This window comes from Aythya fuligula, chromosome 13, assembly GCF_009819795.1.
Source record: "Aythya fuligula isolate bAytFul2 chromosome 13, bAytFul2.pri, whole genome shotgun sequence".
NCBI lineage: Eukaryota > Metazoa > Chordata > Aves > Anseriformes > Anatidae > Aythya > Aythya fuligula.
In genome coordinates, this window is record NC_045571.1 from 20,792,645 (window position 1) to 20,809,753 (window position 17,109).

A 17,109-nucleotide genomic window follows, 5' to 3' on the forward strand; every position below is an offset into this window, starting at 1 on the left:
TCTAGCTTAATCTTTCTTCTACCTTGAGGACTGCAGTATGGCAGCAAAATCGGGTACTTTGTCTGCAGCCTTTCTGAGAAAGCATCTTCTTTCCTTCCTGAGCTTTCTGTGCAGGCTGCCGCGTGGGTGAGAGCAGGCAGTCTGGCTCCTGCCAAAGTGACATTCTTGGTGCATAAGAAGTGCAGGCTGTCTTCCTGGCCGGTGTGGAAACTTTTGCCCAGAAAAGGGCACGTTGCTCCTCGTAAGTATTGGGACTTGCTATGACCTCTGTGCTTTTTCTTCCTCCCTTCTTCAGGTTCCGGCACCTCCCCAGCCTCAATGGACTGCAAAGAGAGCGAGGACCCATATGAGCACAGCAAATGCACCCCATGTCGAAACTGCATGCCTGGGCAGGAGCTTTCCAAGGTAAATTGCTCTGGAAGAACTAGGAATCATCTAGCACCAAGGTTTTTACAGTGCTGGATGAATCCTCTGCTAATTGTCATTAAGAAGGATGATCCCCATACATTAGAAGGAGCTGATCCTCTTTGGGAAGGGAAGATAAGCAGTTTCACTCACCTTGCATAGGAGGGTGAGAAGACAGAAGTAAAAAGTGGGGAGGAATTCCAGGTTTCTGCTCAGGTGGTTCTCTTTTTGCCAAAGGAAATCTGAATTTTCTCCCAGTCAGTACCCTGGGTAAAGCTGCAGCAGTGTAGCCCTTCTGAGGAAGCTTTTTTCCTTCCTGAGCTCTCCATGCAGGCCTGGCTGCAGGCTGGGTGAGCATGAGCAGGACACTCCTGCAACACCTGGGTCTGGCCCAGCCTTGACCATGGCAGTCATGGTTGGCCATCTCCAGCATTCCCTCCTGAAATACAGCCCTGCAGGGGTCTCCTCTCTAAAACGTGCTCCAGCAGCTGGGGCAGCCTGTGGGCTGCTGCTGGGCAAAACACGGCTTCCTCATGAGGACAGGTCTAAGGCTCTCTGCTTTCAGCTGTGTTTGGAGGACCTTTACACCACATGCCTCCAAAGAAGAGATGCCGTTTCGTTCAGTATAACCTGGGGTTCTGAAGTGGCTTCTCACTGCAGCCCAACCTCGTGTCTTGCAGGAATGTGGTGATGGTACAGGGGGGGATGCGCAGTGCGTTCCCTGCCCACCCAGGAAGTTTAAGGATAGCTGGGGCCATCACAGCTGCAAGCCCTGCCTGTCTTGCGCTCTCATCAACCGCATCCAGAAGTCCAACTGCACAGCAACGACCAACGCGGTCTGTGGGGAGTGCCTGCCGGGGTGAGTAGGGCCGGATCCCTGCTCCAGGCCCGCAGTGGTGGTTACCTCTGGGAGCGTGCGGGGAGGGGTTGGCTACAGGGAGCTTCCCCTGAGGCCTCTTCTCACACGGTGCTTAGGATGAGCCCTGGTGGCCCAGAGCTGCCTCTCTGAGGAACCACAAATCAGAGCCATCCGAAGGGAACCTGAAAGCTCCCACGAATGAGCAGTGGAAGACTTCCAGGCCTGAGCTCTTCCTGTGGACACCCGGGTGGCCAAGCCCTGGAGGAGGAGTGTCTGTTGACCACTGCAATTAGCAGTCCCTGAAGAGGAGGGTAGAGACCATACCTCGAGTGATGGGTGCCTCTTTCCAAGCACAGTCATGTGGAGGAAGCTGTGGTTTCTTTAACTGTTGATTTTTAGCAAATTTTTTAAGGAGTTCCCAAAGTGAAGACTGCTACATACAGCCTATGAAATGCCTGAGAGCTGCAGACCATTTCTTAGCAAGCAATGTGGTTTGTGACAGAGGAATGTCAGAGCTCTGGTTTTTGAATCCCTTCCCAGACCAAGTTGCTAGCTGGAGTTTTTCTGTGGTTTTGTGGAGCTATTAATCACCATCGCCCTCCTTTAGCAAGACCCAGGGAAGGGGGAGGAGGGAGGCGGGAGGCTGCTTCTGGGTGATGTCACTCCTTGGCAAAAGCAGCTACCGAAGTGAAAAAGTAGCTCTGAGCACTGCGTGAGCCGGCATCTGGGAGAGACATGGTGCCTCGTGCCTTCTCGGCGTGCTGTGGCATGAAGGAGGCTCGGCTGCCGCCGGCTGAGGAAGGCGGGCGCGTCTTCTCGTGGTGGGGGGGGCACAGGCTGGCTCCTGGCCCCACGCTGCTGAGAACCCTCTCTGCTCTCTTATAGGTTTTACCGCAAGGCACGGATCAGCGGGCAGCTGGGCTGGGAGTGTATCCCGTGCACCAAGCAGACGCCTCCCTCTGAGCCCCAGTGTAGGTGCCCCACAGCCCACCTCCTGTGGGTGGCCTGGCCCTTGGGTGCAGGGAGCAGGGGGACGGGGCTGGGCAGCTTTGTGGTGTCTGTGGGAAGCCGTCGTGACCATGCCAAAGGCGTGTGTTCGGATGTACATTTGCACCATCCTTGAGCTATTGCTGCTTGTTCTCTCCACAACACTGAACCCCTGTCCTGTGTGGGCCCGATGGAAGAAGCTTGTTTGTTATATGTGAAGGGGCAGGGAAGGGGTGGCCCAAAGCCTTTGGGTCGGGTTCCAACACTGTGTCTGGTGTGTGTGCAGGTCGATCCAGAACAAACCTGGTGAAAGTAGCAGTCCCCACGGTACCTCCCCAGGACACAGCCCTTCTCGCACTGACCAGCAGTGCCCTAGTCATCATTGTGCTGGTGCTTCTGGCCCTCTCCATCATCTACTGCAAGCGGTTCTGGAAGAGCCAGTGCCAGCGAGGTGAGTCAGTGCATGCAGCATTTCTCTCTGTTCTCCCTTTGCTGTTTATACATGTTTCTGGCCCCTTTGTTGCTGGGTAGAGCACTGTCCTGAGCACTGGAAGTCAAACATTCCTCTATTCATAGAGAATAGATGGCTCATCCTGCTTTTCACATCTGCAGGACTTCTCTTGCTTTTTTGTACCTGCACGAAGACACAGAGGAGCCTCCCTCCTCCTTAGTACCATAATTAGTGGGAGGAAAATGTCGTTTTGCTGTCAGCTGGCATTCTCTCTTGCTGGGGCTTCTCAAGGGCAGGTAGATGTTAAGTGGCTTTTTGCAGTGCAGGACCAGTGGGGCTGGAAGTACAGAGGTAGGAAGGAGTATGTTTGATGGCCTGGGCTGGGGTGCATTCATGTTGGCATTCACCAGATGGTGAGCCAGGGAGCTGCTGTCTCCCAGCTCCTCGCCAGCAGACATACTATGCAGCTGAGGCCATGCTAGGGACACAAGCCAAGCCTTTGCTCAGACTGGTTCTTCTCTATCCTCCAAGTCTTCCTGAGGACTCAGAATTTCTCAGGCCAGCGAGCGATGTTCCCCACGTCGGCTGCACCTGGCAGGTTTCTGTGTGAAGAGCAGATGTCTGGCCCCTGCTGCCTGGGCGTGAAGAACCTGAGCCCCTGCTACAGGCAGGCGGAAGGTACCTGTTCCTCTCGCTTTCCTCTTGGGGGGGAAGGGAGGACAATGCTGGGCTCCAGTTCACACAGTCTGAAGATAATCTGAGACTTTCTGAGGAGGGAAGACGGAGAGTGTCCAGGTTCCACCAAAATTAAATTTGGGGTCTTCTGTTAACAACTGCTCGCAGATTTTGTACCAGAAACACTTGCACTCAGCTCTGGTGGCTCTCAAGCCTCCATCCAGCCGTGTCCTAGCTGTCGCTGTGGTGGGGGTGGCACAGATGGGACTCAAAGCTTTGCAGAGGGGTTGTGGAGTCGTGGTGTTGGGCCAAGGGCAGAAGGCTGTGGGAGGTGGGACGGGGCAAGGTCCACACCTCACTGAGCTGTGGCCCTTTACTATTCCAGGCCCGGTGGAAGCAGTTCAGTTCATTTCAGAGGGAGAAGCCATCAGCCTCCAGCTGCCGCCCACGCAGCCAGAGCTGGAGCTGCCGTCGGCTGTGGCGGTCAGCCCTGCCTCCAAAGGCCAGCTGGTGAGGAGCGTCCTGGAGAGCCAGCCCCTGGTCAGGAGCTCGGGCTGCAGCGACCGCCTGGCCACCGCCCTGGCCCCCTCCGACCTCAGGCCAGGCCAGCGGGGAGTGGCGGAGGCACTGGCCCCCCTCTCCTCCTGCGCCTCCGAGATGCAGCACAAGTGGCCCCATGCCCCGGTGGAGTGCACCGAGCTCGACCTGCAGAAGTTCTCCTCCCAGGTGGAGTTTGTGGGTAGCGAGAGGTCGGAGGAGGTGGGGAGCCAGGCAACACGAGGAGTCCCCAGGGCGGGGGGCAGTGCAGCGCTGGAGGCTGGGAGCAGCCTCGTGGTGGACCCGGCGAGGGGCCTGTCCCCCACCGTCCAAAACCCCACTGCTGAGAGCGGGGAGCAGCCGGTAAGTTCTTCCTCATCACCTCTCTGACACACCATCACATGTCCTGGCCCTTGGGCACAGAAGGCTAGTGGGTTAGGGACGTGGGTTCCTAAGATTTAGGGTCATTAATGTCTAGGGTGACCGGGTAACTACCAAAAATGATTTGCCAGATGTTTCATGGCATGTTTGGGAGTAGATGAGGATCGTTTTCCATAGGTCATGTCAGAGCTGTGGAGCAGCTGGTGAGCCAGCACAAGTCCAGTGTATCTCCCAGAGGAAAGGATTAGCATTCTAAGTGGATTGGCCATCGCTGCAGGTGGCATAAGGTCACCAGCCCTCAGAGGGCCATCAGCCACAGACAGGACCTGTTGGGATGGTTTCAAATAATAAAAAGACCGGAGTCCATTTATTCAGTGTATAAACCCACCTTTAGCTATGTGTTAACTGATGTACTTTGCGGGTGTTTCTTAGACTCTTGCTCATCTAGAAAGCTGACCTGGCACCAGGAGGCAGTGATTCCTACTCCCGCCCAGGTTAGCTTATAATGAGCCTAGTCATTAACATAATTGAGGTTCAGAAAATGAAAATGCCTGGTAAAAATATATATATATATATATATATATATTTTTACCAGGCATTATATATATATATATATATATATATATATATATATATATATATATATATATATAACTTAGCTCCAGGTCACTGTTTATGGAAGCAGTTTGCTGGGAGGCCCTCGGAGGTTGTTAGCTCCTGGGATAGTAATGCTGGCATGACAAGTGCCATTGCTTTGAACCTTTGTGGTGGCCCTGGGAGGACTGACAGGCATCATTGTTGCTGTCAGACTGTCCCCAACCTTGGTGTCTTTCTCTTTCCAGGTGAATGATGCCCAGAGCCTTGTGACTCAGATCAGTAACACAATGAAGGGTAAGTGTCTTCCCAGCCTCATTTTTGTTCACCATGCATTGGCGTAGCAGAGATGCAGATTTTGATAAGGAGCTCCTCCAAAAGCCTACCTTGGCTGTGTGGAGGTGACACTCATTACAGGGATGTGGTGACTTTCACTGCCTTTGGTGCTAGTTTCCAGGTTAGATATCCTGCAGTACTGCTCAAAGTGGCTTGAGGGTGGGTGGTGAATGGACACCCAGTTATTGCCTGTTGGCAGTCTCCCCAGGACTGATCCGGTTTTGTGTTGCTGAGCTCTGAAGGCAATATTGGAGGAGATCCCTGCCATGACAAGTAGATGTTTCACCAGCTTGGCAGGGACGGGGGTTTGAATCTAGTTAGTGTTTATTCTCACCAAACCTGGACGTGGTTTCTAACCCCACTTTTATGTATTGCTGCCCCCAGGTCTCCCTGTTGCAGAGCTGCCCCATTCCTTGGTGCAGTCGCTTGCCTTCTTGTTAGACCCATCCTTGAATGGTGTGAAGAACTTCAGCCATGTGGCACTGGAGCTGGGGGTTGCACCCCAGTTTCTGGGACGGATATCTGGATTTGAGCAGCTCATCACTCACCTCACCTACTCAGGAGACTCGGTCACAATCCCTCATCTGGCCCAGGCTCTGCAGCGACTGCAGCGGTTTGACGCCTTGCTCCTGCTGTGTGACCACTTTGCTCTCAGCCAGATTCAGGGCCACCAGTGCTAGGATAAGATGGAAGGGATGGAGGAAACTTCAAGCATTGTGTGTACTGGTACGGGAGAGGATCTGGTAGCCCTGTGGTCACACAATCTCTCTAACATGCATGTGGGGAGTATGTGGAGAGAGTCTTTGCATTGTGGAATAGAAGCACGTGAGGAGGAGTCTCCCTCCTTGGAGAAGAGTGGAGGAGCTGGGGAGGTGACAGTACTGTGTATCCTCACAGCTGTCACTCCTGCCCCTTCTGGGCAGGTTGTGCTCAGCACCTCCGAGTTCATTTTTCTTCATCTGTACTTAACCCATGTCCAGCAGCAGAGTGGTGTCACAATCACTGTGCTGCCTGTCTGTAATAAGCCCTGTCCTTTGCGAGTTGCTGGTGTTGGGATGAATTCTGTGAGGTCCCTGGCCACATGCTGTGCAGGGGCTTGGGCTTGGTTGTGTGCCACTCTCTTACAGGGCCAACAATCACTTCTCTCCCATTCCAGCTTTTCAGAACATTTTCCTTTGGCCAATACTGTGTTATTTTTTTCTGGGTTCCTGTTGCCACTTTGAGTTGAAATTTTGTTTGCTCCTCCCTGTGTGACCATTGCTGCTGTGGCAGGGAGAGCTGAGCAGTCAGTCTCTGTGCCAGTGCAGCAAGTGGCATGTGTAAATTAATTTCCTTTACTTGAACTGGTATAGTTTTCTTAAGGAAGTTCCAAGCTGATCACCAGGGTACTTTGATGTACAGTTGTGTTAGGTGCAGTGCTGTGCTGCTCCTTGCCCAGGGCAGTTTTTGCTCCCCGGTCTGCTGGTGACTGCCTCTACTCAGCTGTGCTGGCAGCCTCCCCGGTGTGCATCAGGCATTGCAGGCTGATGCGGGGTGCAGCACGGGGTGCCAGAGGCAGGGACCCTCCTCTGCCTTCTGCAGGGAACAGCTGGTGCCCTGCCAGTGCCAGGCATGTAGGGGTCAGCTGGAGACTGAAGACTGCAACTGTGCTGCAGTGAGTGTTGAAGTCCCTGTGGCAGAGCAGGTTTGCTTTAGAATATTCTTTTTTTTTTTTTTTTTCTTTTCCTGCCTAAAAACAAGCTAATTTTCTCATTTTTGGGAGTAGGTCTTATGGAGGGAACACCCTTCTGCATTTAATTTGTTCCTGGAGGATTTGTCAGAGCTTGCAGCACTTTTGCCTGCATGAGGCTCCCCTCAGTTTTGGTTGTGGAGCTGCAGGGCAGCTTGCAGGGCTGGTGGCTGCTGTGCTGTTGTTCTCCTCTGTCTGCCACCAGCTTCAGGGTCTCGCAGTGTCACACGGGGTTTGGCCAGGCGGTCTGACAAGTGGGACTTGGGGGTCCATGGTGGAGTGGCTCATGAGGCTAGAGAAGACCTGCAGTGGGAAGCCGTGCCCTGCCTGCCGGCAGCAATGTCTGTGCAAGCCTCCCGCTCCAGGATTTTTGTCGGGGGCGAATCCTTGCGCAGCAGGCGAGGCGCAGGGAGCGGCCCTGTGGGGGCGGACGGGAATGCGGGGCTGCCGTCAGCTGGGGAAGCGGCCCCGGCCGCCCGGCACGCGCCTGGCCCCGCTGTGCCGCCGCCTCCCGGGACGGGGATGCCTGTCCCACTGAGGTCATGGCGCGGAGCAGCTGAGCGGTCTTCGCCCTGTGCCTGGCTCCAGCCTCTCTGTGGCCGGGGCAGGAAGCCTGCTGCGAGCTGGTTGCTTGCCGAGGAAGGCAGGAGGTGTCAGCCCCCAGCTTTGTCCCTGCCACTTGCACCAGGACTACTAAAGCCTTTTACACCCTCCTCTGGAGCAATGAAGTGGACCCACTGTGCTTACTCAACCAGGACAGTGCCTGATCCCACTGAAGATCAGAGTGAAAAATGCCTTTAGGTCAGCGGGAGCAGGTTTTTGCCTCTGCTGCCATGTGCCAGGGAGAACAAGCCTGTCTTGTTTCTCCCCCTCTTTCTATGCCGTTTTGTGCCTGCTTAGTTTCACTGCCCAACTTTTTCCGCCCTGTCCTTGGGGTCTGTTGGACATCTCATGCCATTTCCACCCTTCCCTGGTGCTGCTGTCCCCTCGCAGCCTCCACTCCCAGCTCCCGTACGTGGTGCGGCTCCTGCAGGGCTCAGTGCCCTGGGTGGCTGTGGGCCCCGAGTGCCCCAGGACCTGCAGGGGGTTTGAGCCACGGTGCTCGCTGTGTGTGTGTCCCTACTGAAGGCTGCAGCTCACGGCTGGCTCTGAGCGCTGCTTCCTGCGCTGTCCTTGCCCCCGGCGGCATGGTGGCCGCCAGCAAGCGGCACTGTTACCCTGCCCGCCGCCACCAGGGCATCCCCAGGCTTTGCCTTTTATCTGACCACAGTACTTGGAAAAAGCAAGCGACCTTCTGGGAACATAGCCCTTTGCTCAGATCTGCCCAAACAGCAGTATTAATAGCTGCTCTGTTTCCCCCCTCCCCCTTTTCTCTTGTTAAATGCTGTTAAGACTTGAACACACTCAGGATGTGGTCAGATAACAGGAGGCATGGACAGCTTCAACTGGATGTGACACTTTATCTCCTCCACCGTTTATTTCTCTCAGAGCCATGGTCATTTTATTGCTCTTTGCTTTGTGAGAACCAGAAGCGTTAGAGCTTGTACCTGTTTTTGGCTGGGGTGATGTACTTGGTCTGTTACAAAGCAGTCAGAAAAAGTATTTCTAGTGTAAATGCAGCCTGGGGATAAGGTTTTTCCATTGGAGGCTTATCTGTGGCAGGGAGAGAGTGTGTTTGCATTAATCATGTAACAAAATCAAATATTTAATCTCTTTATGGACACACAACGGGAATGAAGATTACTTACACATCTGTAGGTGAATTAAAAACATCCATGCAGCTTAACTAATCAGGCATGGCTTTGAACTTGAAGCAGGTGTAGGTGTGGATTGTCCTGCATGTCCCTGCCCATCCAGTGGGGTGCAGGATGGCGAAGCAGGCTCCTTCCCGGCACAATGCTGTGGGATTGGGAGCAAACAATGGCTAGCAACAGCCTGGTAAATGAGAAATGGAGTGAATAAAAGGGTTGTCATCACTTGTGTGCTGCAGAGCCTCACTGGGAGCCAGTGGTCTCTGTCCCTCCTGTGCTTGCTGGGTGTTCCTGTTGATGTAGGTGGGGTCTGCATTTGTTGTTTTTCTTTTTTGTTGTTGCTGTTCTATTAAGGAATCAACCCCATTCCCCTAACAATTTTTAAGGTAAACTTATATTTTAGCTGTTTGGTATCTGAGCAACATTGTTCACATCCAAAACCTACCTCGCCGTGGTGCTGAGGAGGCGGCACGTGGGGCTGCTCTGCCAGCCCTGCCTGGCGCACTGGGAGCGCCGGGGCAGCCACCTCCACAGCAGGTCTGTGGGTAGCTGTGTTTTAACTATTTTAACTGTTCTTGAGAAGACTCGAGCCTGCTCAGAGCCTTTTACACAGTCGCAGTGTGAGCTTCTGTGGATGGTGCTTCATGGGTGCTCAGTCCCACACTGTACTATTCTGGAGTGGGCTTTTTAATGGCAATGGGCTCCTGTCCCAGGGCTGCTCCCACCTGTGCTGATGTCCATGGCCAGCAGCTGCCATCCAGCTGTGCTGTCAGCAGTCTCAGAATCAGCTGTGTTTACATGGCCTTTAATTTAGCCAGCTCAAGGCCCTTTGGGCTGATTTTTCACAAGTCTAGCTGAAGTCCTCAGAAGAAGGGGGACCACAAGAGTCTGAAAGACAGGCTCTGGCGCTGCACTTTGGACACTGGCAAACGGTGGCCATCACTGGGCAGGTGGGCGAGCTTCAGTTTCTTTAGCTGGGAACCAATAGACTTGGTACTTGACTTTTCTGCTTTTTCTTAATGGTATTTTCAGCACAATAGATGGAATGTAAGGGAAGGAAATTCTCATAGCGCTGGATCTCACATTTCAGCTTCAGGAAGCTACCAAAGCCAAGCTGGCATGGTTCAAAAAGAGTTGAAAGAAATAAATTAATCCAGTATCTATGCAAACTTTAGCTGTGATTGAACAATGGAAATACTCTTGGGTGGTGAGATTTTTTTAATTTTTTTACAAGCAATTGTTTTGACACTAGTCCTGTCTGGAAGTCTGATTTACAGAAGAATTTGTGATGGGTTTCAGTCCAGCCCTGTTCTGAAAGCTTCTAAGCATACACTTAAAAATAGGCATATATTTAAATCTTATTAAAATAAAGAAGTAATTTGTACATCCTTGGATGCTATTCTCAAACAGGGTGCTTATAAGAATTCACTACACTCTTACATTAGTGGACAATACTGAAGAAAATTTTTTACAATATGGGCACGCTCTGAAAAATCTGCAAGTGGAGATGCCCTATGGGGAGGTGCCCTATGTGTTTTGGATTAATTAACAATGCAAATTCTGGTGCTTTTCTAAAACTAAATAAATAATTTTTTGTAGTCATAGTTTACTGCTGGGAATACATAATTTTTATGGTGGATGTTCTGTTTTCTTTAAGGTTATGAATAGGTTATTTATATTTTTGTAAATCCTGTGTCATTAGCATTGTAATTCTGAAGTTTTATTTGTTTCCATTGTTTTTTTGGGGTGAAGTTTGTATTCAAAAAAAAGTGTCTGAAACTCCTAAGTTTTGTTAAACAAGGGGTGTCTGAGTTCCCCACATTCCACCCAGACATAGTGCTGTTGAATGCTGTGTGCTTGTAGTTAAATAAATTCCAGAGTTGGAGGTGATGATGCGCTGTGAGTTTTAATTCTGTCCTTCCTGCGCAGGGGTCCCAGTCTGTTGGGTGTGGAGGAGCCTGACCCAGTGCCCACACTGCTGAAACACAGGCTGGGGGCAGAAGCAGAGTTGTGTGCTGATATCCTTTTCATGATCGGTGGCACACAGCAGCTGCTACTTGTTCTGCAGGCCTGGTTTCTCTCAGAAGTGCCAAATCCTGGGTGGGGTTTGTCTGTGGGCCCAGCTCCCAGGGAGGGGGAAGAGGCAGAGACGCTATGGAGACCCTATACATGCTACCCAAGGAGCCCTCTGTTTCTGCAGCTTCAATGAGAAGCAGTTGTTCTTTCAGCTTGTAATTAGAGTCCTTATTAAGTCTGTTCATGCCCTTGAACTCAGTCTGCTCTTAGTATTCGTATTAGAGTGTAGGATATCATTTTTTTGTTCCAATTAAGGCTATTATACTTGCTCAAACCCTCTCATGCTTTGCAGGTTCTTGTACTAGTGTAGCTTGTTTGAGTTGTAAGGAACACCCACGTGCGTTGTAGCCATGTGCAGTCCAGTGAGCCTGTACCACTGAAGCAATACAATAGGTGTCAGTAAAGGAGCCTCTGAAATCAAGGCATGGGAAAGCACTCACTCTTCACTGGATGCAAAAGTACAGAATGAGTAAAGGCATTCAGCAATGCGTGGCTTCCGAAGAAGCCTTTTGCTTAGAGCATCTTGGGTATATGCTGCCTGTTATCACACATGCTTGAAATATTCTCCAAGTACACAGTGAAGTGCATTAGTGGCCGTACTGACTGCAATCAGCTTTCCTGAAGGCGTGCAGTGATCCCAACACCTCTGCAGCTTGAAGCAGGAAGGCTGGTCTGGAGGAGAGGCCTGGGGCCAACTCAGTGGGAGAGCAAGACTTTGGGTTTACACGCTTGTGTGATGGGATGGGAAATCAGAATACACCTTGCCTAATCTTCCAGTGACTGTTGGGTTTGGGGGGCTGTGGGCACCATGCAGCAGTAGGTCAGGTGGGGGTGGTTTGGGCCTTTTTCTCTGCTCTTCTGGAGAACAACCTGGGGTGACCACTCCCATGCAGAGGAGAGGCATACACCCAGACCAGGAGTCCCCTCTGAACAAGAGCTTTACACCCCACTGTGCTTGCCTTGGGGCATTTGCACTGTCTGCTCTCTCATGTTTGGCCAATGTTTAAGGAGTGATGCGAAGCCACATTCCCCTCTAAGTACTTGGCATTCTTGGTCTCAGCACTGTGATAATAGTCTACATCTGAGGATGAGAGCAGGCAGGAGGAAAATATTCCATGTAAGAAGTGTGGGGTTGAAAGCCAGCCCCGAGGTGTTCAGAATAAGACAGAGTCTGGTGCCCCATCAGACATGACTTGCAGAGTCTGGCAGCATATCAAGATGCTGGGGTACACGGGGTCCTCACCTCAGCTGCCTCTGGGAGGAGCATCTCCAGCTGGGACACAAAGCTGCTGTGAAGGCATTCAAAGCACATGGGCCAACTGCTTGACGAGCCTCCAGTTCCAGAGGAGGATGCCAGTGAATGCCCTTTGGCCCACGCAAGGCACGTGCACTGGGCGGTCTCCTGAGCTGGTCTCAAGCAGGAATGCAAAAGTGCATCCTGTGTTTGACAGCAGCCCCGGTGCACAGCTAGTGATCCTGCCAGGCTGAATATTCCTTACCAAGGGGGTTTGCTTTAAAGAGCCTGGCTGAAAGACACGGGATGTTGAAACGCATCACGTGTGTGAAGTAACTGCAGACATGGAGATCAGAGGCTCTCAATGTCCTTGTGTAGGCCTGGGAACCCTGAACGTGCTTTACCTAGGAACTACTGAGGTGGCCCTGCCAGTCAAGTGTGTCTTTGCATCTCTCTCACAGGGAGCTCGCATCTGAGGGCACATCGTTCTGCCCGGCGAGTGCTGAGCGGCACAGGAGAGTTGATGGGAGAGGTCAGGTCAGGCTGAAGGAGCTGTTACCATCAGCAGAATGCTTGTGCTGGGATCCTGCTTGGCAGCCTACAGCCACAACCAGCAGTGAGCCTGGCTGTTACTGTGTGAACAATGACTGCCCAACCTGTGAATGGTAATGGCAGGTGAGCTTTCTAAGGTTTTCTCTTGTGCACAGAGTCTGGATGCACCCAGTGAGTACTTTTATTATAAAAGTTTGCCCCTCAAACCCTGTGCTTGCTTGTCCACTTTTGGTCTGAGAGGATCCAGATTAAAAACATTACATGAAAATACAGACGAAAAACCCGTGCTCAAATGGAGGAGAGGGCAGGAAAAGGGACCATAGGACCAGGCAGAAGAGTAATAACAGGCAGAAGAGCAATGTGCAGTTAGCTTGCTAGAGCTTATAAAATGTAGTAGAAGTGGACAAGGAGCAACCTGGGGCCTCCCAAAGCTGTTTGAGCACGCACAAATGAGAAGCAGCAAAACCACCCCTGGTAAGCAGAACAGAGGCTCCACAGGGGTTTAACATGGCACAGCTGTTCATTAGCACACAATGATGCCTGATTACATGCAATTATGTGACAGTCACTAGCATCTTTCATAAATGATCAGAGCATATTTCTCAAGACCCTCAAGTCTTGGCTATTAGCATCTCTGGTTCCTCCTTGTCCAGTGCCCTCCGTCACCACCTGGGTGCCGGTTCTAGGCTCTAACCTCAGCAGCACCATCCTGCTCGGCCGACATTCAGGCAGTGAAAGGTGGTCCATCTGATTTTTATGCCTATTGAAGGCACCTTCAGCCAAGTCCTTAGCATCAACCTAGGCAGCATGGATAATTTGGCAGAATTAAGCGTGGCAGCTGGGCAGCCAACCACACCTGAGCTCAGATGCTCACCTTCCAGCAGACGTTTCCTTCAGACATCTGCACCAGGCTGGCTGTAGCCCTGAAGGTGGGCACACGCTGCCAGCTGCCTCTGTGCCAGCACCGCCACCAGTCCCTGTGGCAGCCCCATGTCCCCATGAGCCATCGCTGCAGTAGCAGTGAGCCGCTGCTTGGCACAGGGGGGCACAGGTGGGAGGCAGCAGCCGGCCCTGCTGCTTGTGCATTCCCCACCCGTGAGGGTGCGATGGTGAGGGGGGAGTGCATTCACACAGGGAAAAGTCAAGCAGAAAGCCAGTAATTAAATTTCAGCTTGTGCTTTTAAATTTCAGGAAGGACAGGGCCTTGGCGATGTTCGTCATCTCTTCTTGTCTGCCGATATTCCTTGCATGTGAATTACTCATCCTGGTAGGAATTGGTCTCACTTAGCACAGTAATAAACCACTTCTCCTGCTGGGCTCATCTTTCACAGCTGTGCATGTCCGTGCTCTCCTTGACAGAGTAATTGTGGCACTGAACCTCTCAAATGCGCCCTGCACCATTTTCTCTGCGTTCCTGTCTCCTCTACAGGGAAGGTTAGAGAACAGTTAGTTAAATTTTGGTTGCTAAAAATGAAGACTTAAATCCATTAGAGAGAACTGAATTTCCAGGGCCACGTTTCTTTCCTTTCTCTCCTTCCCGACAGATGATTTTTTTATTGCTCATTCTCTGATTTTTCCATTTTATATTTTCCACAGTTTTCCCCCTGTGTGTGTGGTTCTCATTACTTCTCCGCAGGACATTAGGGCAATTATATGTGAATGAAAACACACATTTTATAGCATATTATTGGACTATTGACTGTGCTTGCCAGGAGATAGAAAATCATTTTTCTTCTGCCTCAGGTAAACTCACCTTGCAACCCCCTGGGCTGGCTCACAGGGACTCTCCAGATGCAGCTTTCCAAAGGCAGCCAAAAGGCTTCATGAGTCACGTGTTTGGGGTGCAGCTTCTCCAAATGTTTTGTGCTGCCCGAGCCAGGAGCACAGCCCCAGTGCTGGCGCCTCATGGGGCAGGGGAAGCTCCGGGCAGGCCTGGGGCCGAACCTGGTCTGAAGGGAAGCCCCCCTGGCCTGAACCCCCCCAGCCCATGTCCCCTGGCTGCACAGCCAGGGCTGAGGAGTGCGCTCACTGCTCAGAGCACTGGGGGACAGCCATGAGAGCAAAGCCTCCCCACTGGAACCAAGCTGGGAGCAACAGATTAAAAACGAGGGCACGCTGCCTTCTCTTGGCAGCAGAAGCTCATTTTTAGTGGAAAGCATCGCTGCTCCAATCAGAAAGCCCTGCTCATTAAAAATAAACACTGTTTTTCTTCAGGGACAGCCCGAAGCCAGTAATTATTACTCTTCATAAAAAATACACTATTATCCCAGTGAAATTCCTGTATTCCTTCTCCGAGTCTTGGTGGTAAATGAGTCTTTTTGAGACTGGCCAGCCTATTTCTGTGCAAGAGTTATTACCTTAACGGGAGCCAGTAGACGGGATAATGGGCTGATTTTGGATCTGAACGCAGCTGCATTGGGGAGCACAGTTTTAGAAAATAAATAATGTGCTTTTGCAACCCATTCAGTACCTCTTCAAACTCCCCCTCACCTCATCCCCTGAGCTGCTTTTAAGAAATTACAGGATTACAAATAAATACCCCAATCAAACACAATAACAATAGGCCCAGCTTTCACAATTTCTTACCTCCTACGGTTAATTTGAAGCAAGCAGAAGCAGCGAGCACATACCGCATCTGAGAGCCCAGAGGCCACTTCCAGAGGCCACCCATGGCAAAAGCGACTCCAGTAGGGAGCAGGAGGGGGCTTCCCAGCAGGGCTGCTGTGAGCACCACCGGGGCCCTGCTGCCAGCCCCCCACCCCAGCCCTGCCCAGGGGCTGCCCGGACAGAGCCCAGTCCTAGCACACGCACCGGGGAGTGGGTTTGGGAAGGAGGAGGTCAGCCCAGCATCAGCAGTGTATGTGTATATTCAGAAATGTAAACAAAGTTATATAAAACATAGTGGAGGAATGGCTCGTATCCTCCAATTCATAGCAGGAGAGGGGGCAGAGAATCATAGAATCATAGAATATCCTGAGTTGGAAGGGACCCTTAAGGATCATCAAGTCCAACTCTTGACACCGCACAGGTCTACCCAAAAGTTCAGACCATGTGCCTAAGTGCACAGTCCAATCTCTTCTTAAATTCAGACAGGCTCGGTGCAGTGACCACTTCCCTGGGGAGCCTGTTTCAGTGTGCAACCACCCTCTCTGTGAAGAACCAATGCTTAAAGCAAAAATTAGGAAAACACTGGAGGTCCTCCTACCTTCACCCTCAACCTCTCCTTCCTTCACAATGGCAGAGGAAACGCAACGGTGAAAGAAAATCACTGACAACTTAGCTTCAGGAAAAATAGGTAATTCACCTCCTGCCTGCCCCCGGCAGCTGTCACTCATTTTGCACAGGCAAAGAGTAGCCCAGGAGGACAGCAACAACTGCCAGGCAGAGAGCTCGAGGCAGAGGGTGAGGCAGGCAGGCAGGGGTGGAGGGAAAGGAAGGCACCAGTGCTCCCCGAGGTTCCCACTGGGCAGGGTCCTCCTCTAGGAGCCTGCATGGACATTCACAAGACCCATGTTTTCTCCCATGCTGGAGTAATAGGGTTGTTCTCTCTTTTCCAGGCTTCTGACAGTTTATCACTGTTAAAGGAATTGCCTACACCTGGCTAGTCCAACACCACCACCGCTGCTGCTTGAGCACCTGCTCTGTTCGTCTGAGCACGAGCTGCTGCTGGGCTGCAGGGGCTGAGGGTGGCAGCTTGGTGGAGCAGCAAAGGCTGATGCTGGCCCCTGGTAAACATATTGAAGGTGGGGAGACTGGTACCCAGTGGGGAAATGAGCTTTTCTAACAACAGCTTGGTAAAGCACATGATACCAGGCCTTAGCTTGGTGCCATTATTATTTTGCTGTTTTTGAAATTGCTGTCCTGCTCTAGTTTTTAAGTTTGGAATCAAATAACAAATGGGAAGTGCTGGAATAAAATGTGCTAAGCAATCAGAAGCAACCTCACCAAGCAGGTTCAGGAGGTGTGGGGTTATCTTCCTTATTTTTCTTGCAATGGGAAAAGTGTTGGCAGCAGTTGTAGAATGATTTCAACAGTGATTTCAGCTGCAAGGGAAAAGGAAATGGCCCTGTACTTGCTGTGGGAGGACAAACCGTGCTGAGTGATGCTTGACTGAGTCAAGCCTGAAGAGTGTCTGTTGCAGGCAAATTACTTGGAGTGATGGACTAAGGCTACAGAAAACGAATCTTAAGCTATCAGTGCAGCTAACTCTACTGTGTTGGTGCAGGTAGTTTTAAATCCCACTAATGCAGATGTAATAGACTTCAGGTTTGTTTGCTTTGCTCAAGCAGCTCAGGCAGAGTAGGGGTGCTGCAAATAAGCCAAATTTCAGAGGGTACCTTTGTCCCCTGGCACCCAGTGGCAGCTTGCCTGCTCTGCAGTGCCTATGGCTGCTTTGTCTCAGCCCCATTAAAAATCTCACCTTCTCCCTAAAGGTGCTCTGGATGTGCTGGGGGGGTACTTGATGGCAGGGGGTTCCCAAGTCCAGGCTGCCTGAGCAGCAGCCGGGCAGCAGCCAGCAGCTCTTCCCTTTGCTGCCACTTC

General features: G+C 51.6%; 1 protein-coding gene across 1 annotated transcript; it reads left to right on the top strand.

Annotated features, from left to right (window-relative positions):
* The first annotated feature begins 318 nt into the window (after positions 1 to 318).
* EDA2R (ectodysplasin A2 receptor) lies at positions 319 to 6,468 on the top strand. The gene is made up of 8 exons (XM_032196339.1): positions 319 to 405; positions 1,086 to 1,264; positions 2,150 to 2,235; positions 2,538 to 2,702; positions 3,234 to 3,380; positions 3,763 to 4,277; positions 5,138 to 5,186; positions 5,610 to 6,468. The coding sequence occupies exons 1-8, from the start codon at positions 319 to 321 to the stop codon at positions 5,903 to 5,905; spliced, it is 1,524 nt and encodes a 507-aa protein (XP_032052230.1). The 3' UTR covers positions 5,906 to 6,468.
* The last annotated feature ends 10,641 nt before the right edge of the window (positions 6,469 to 17,109 follow it).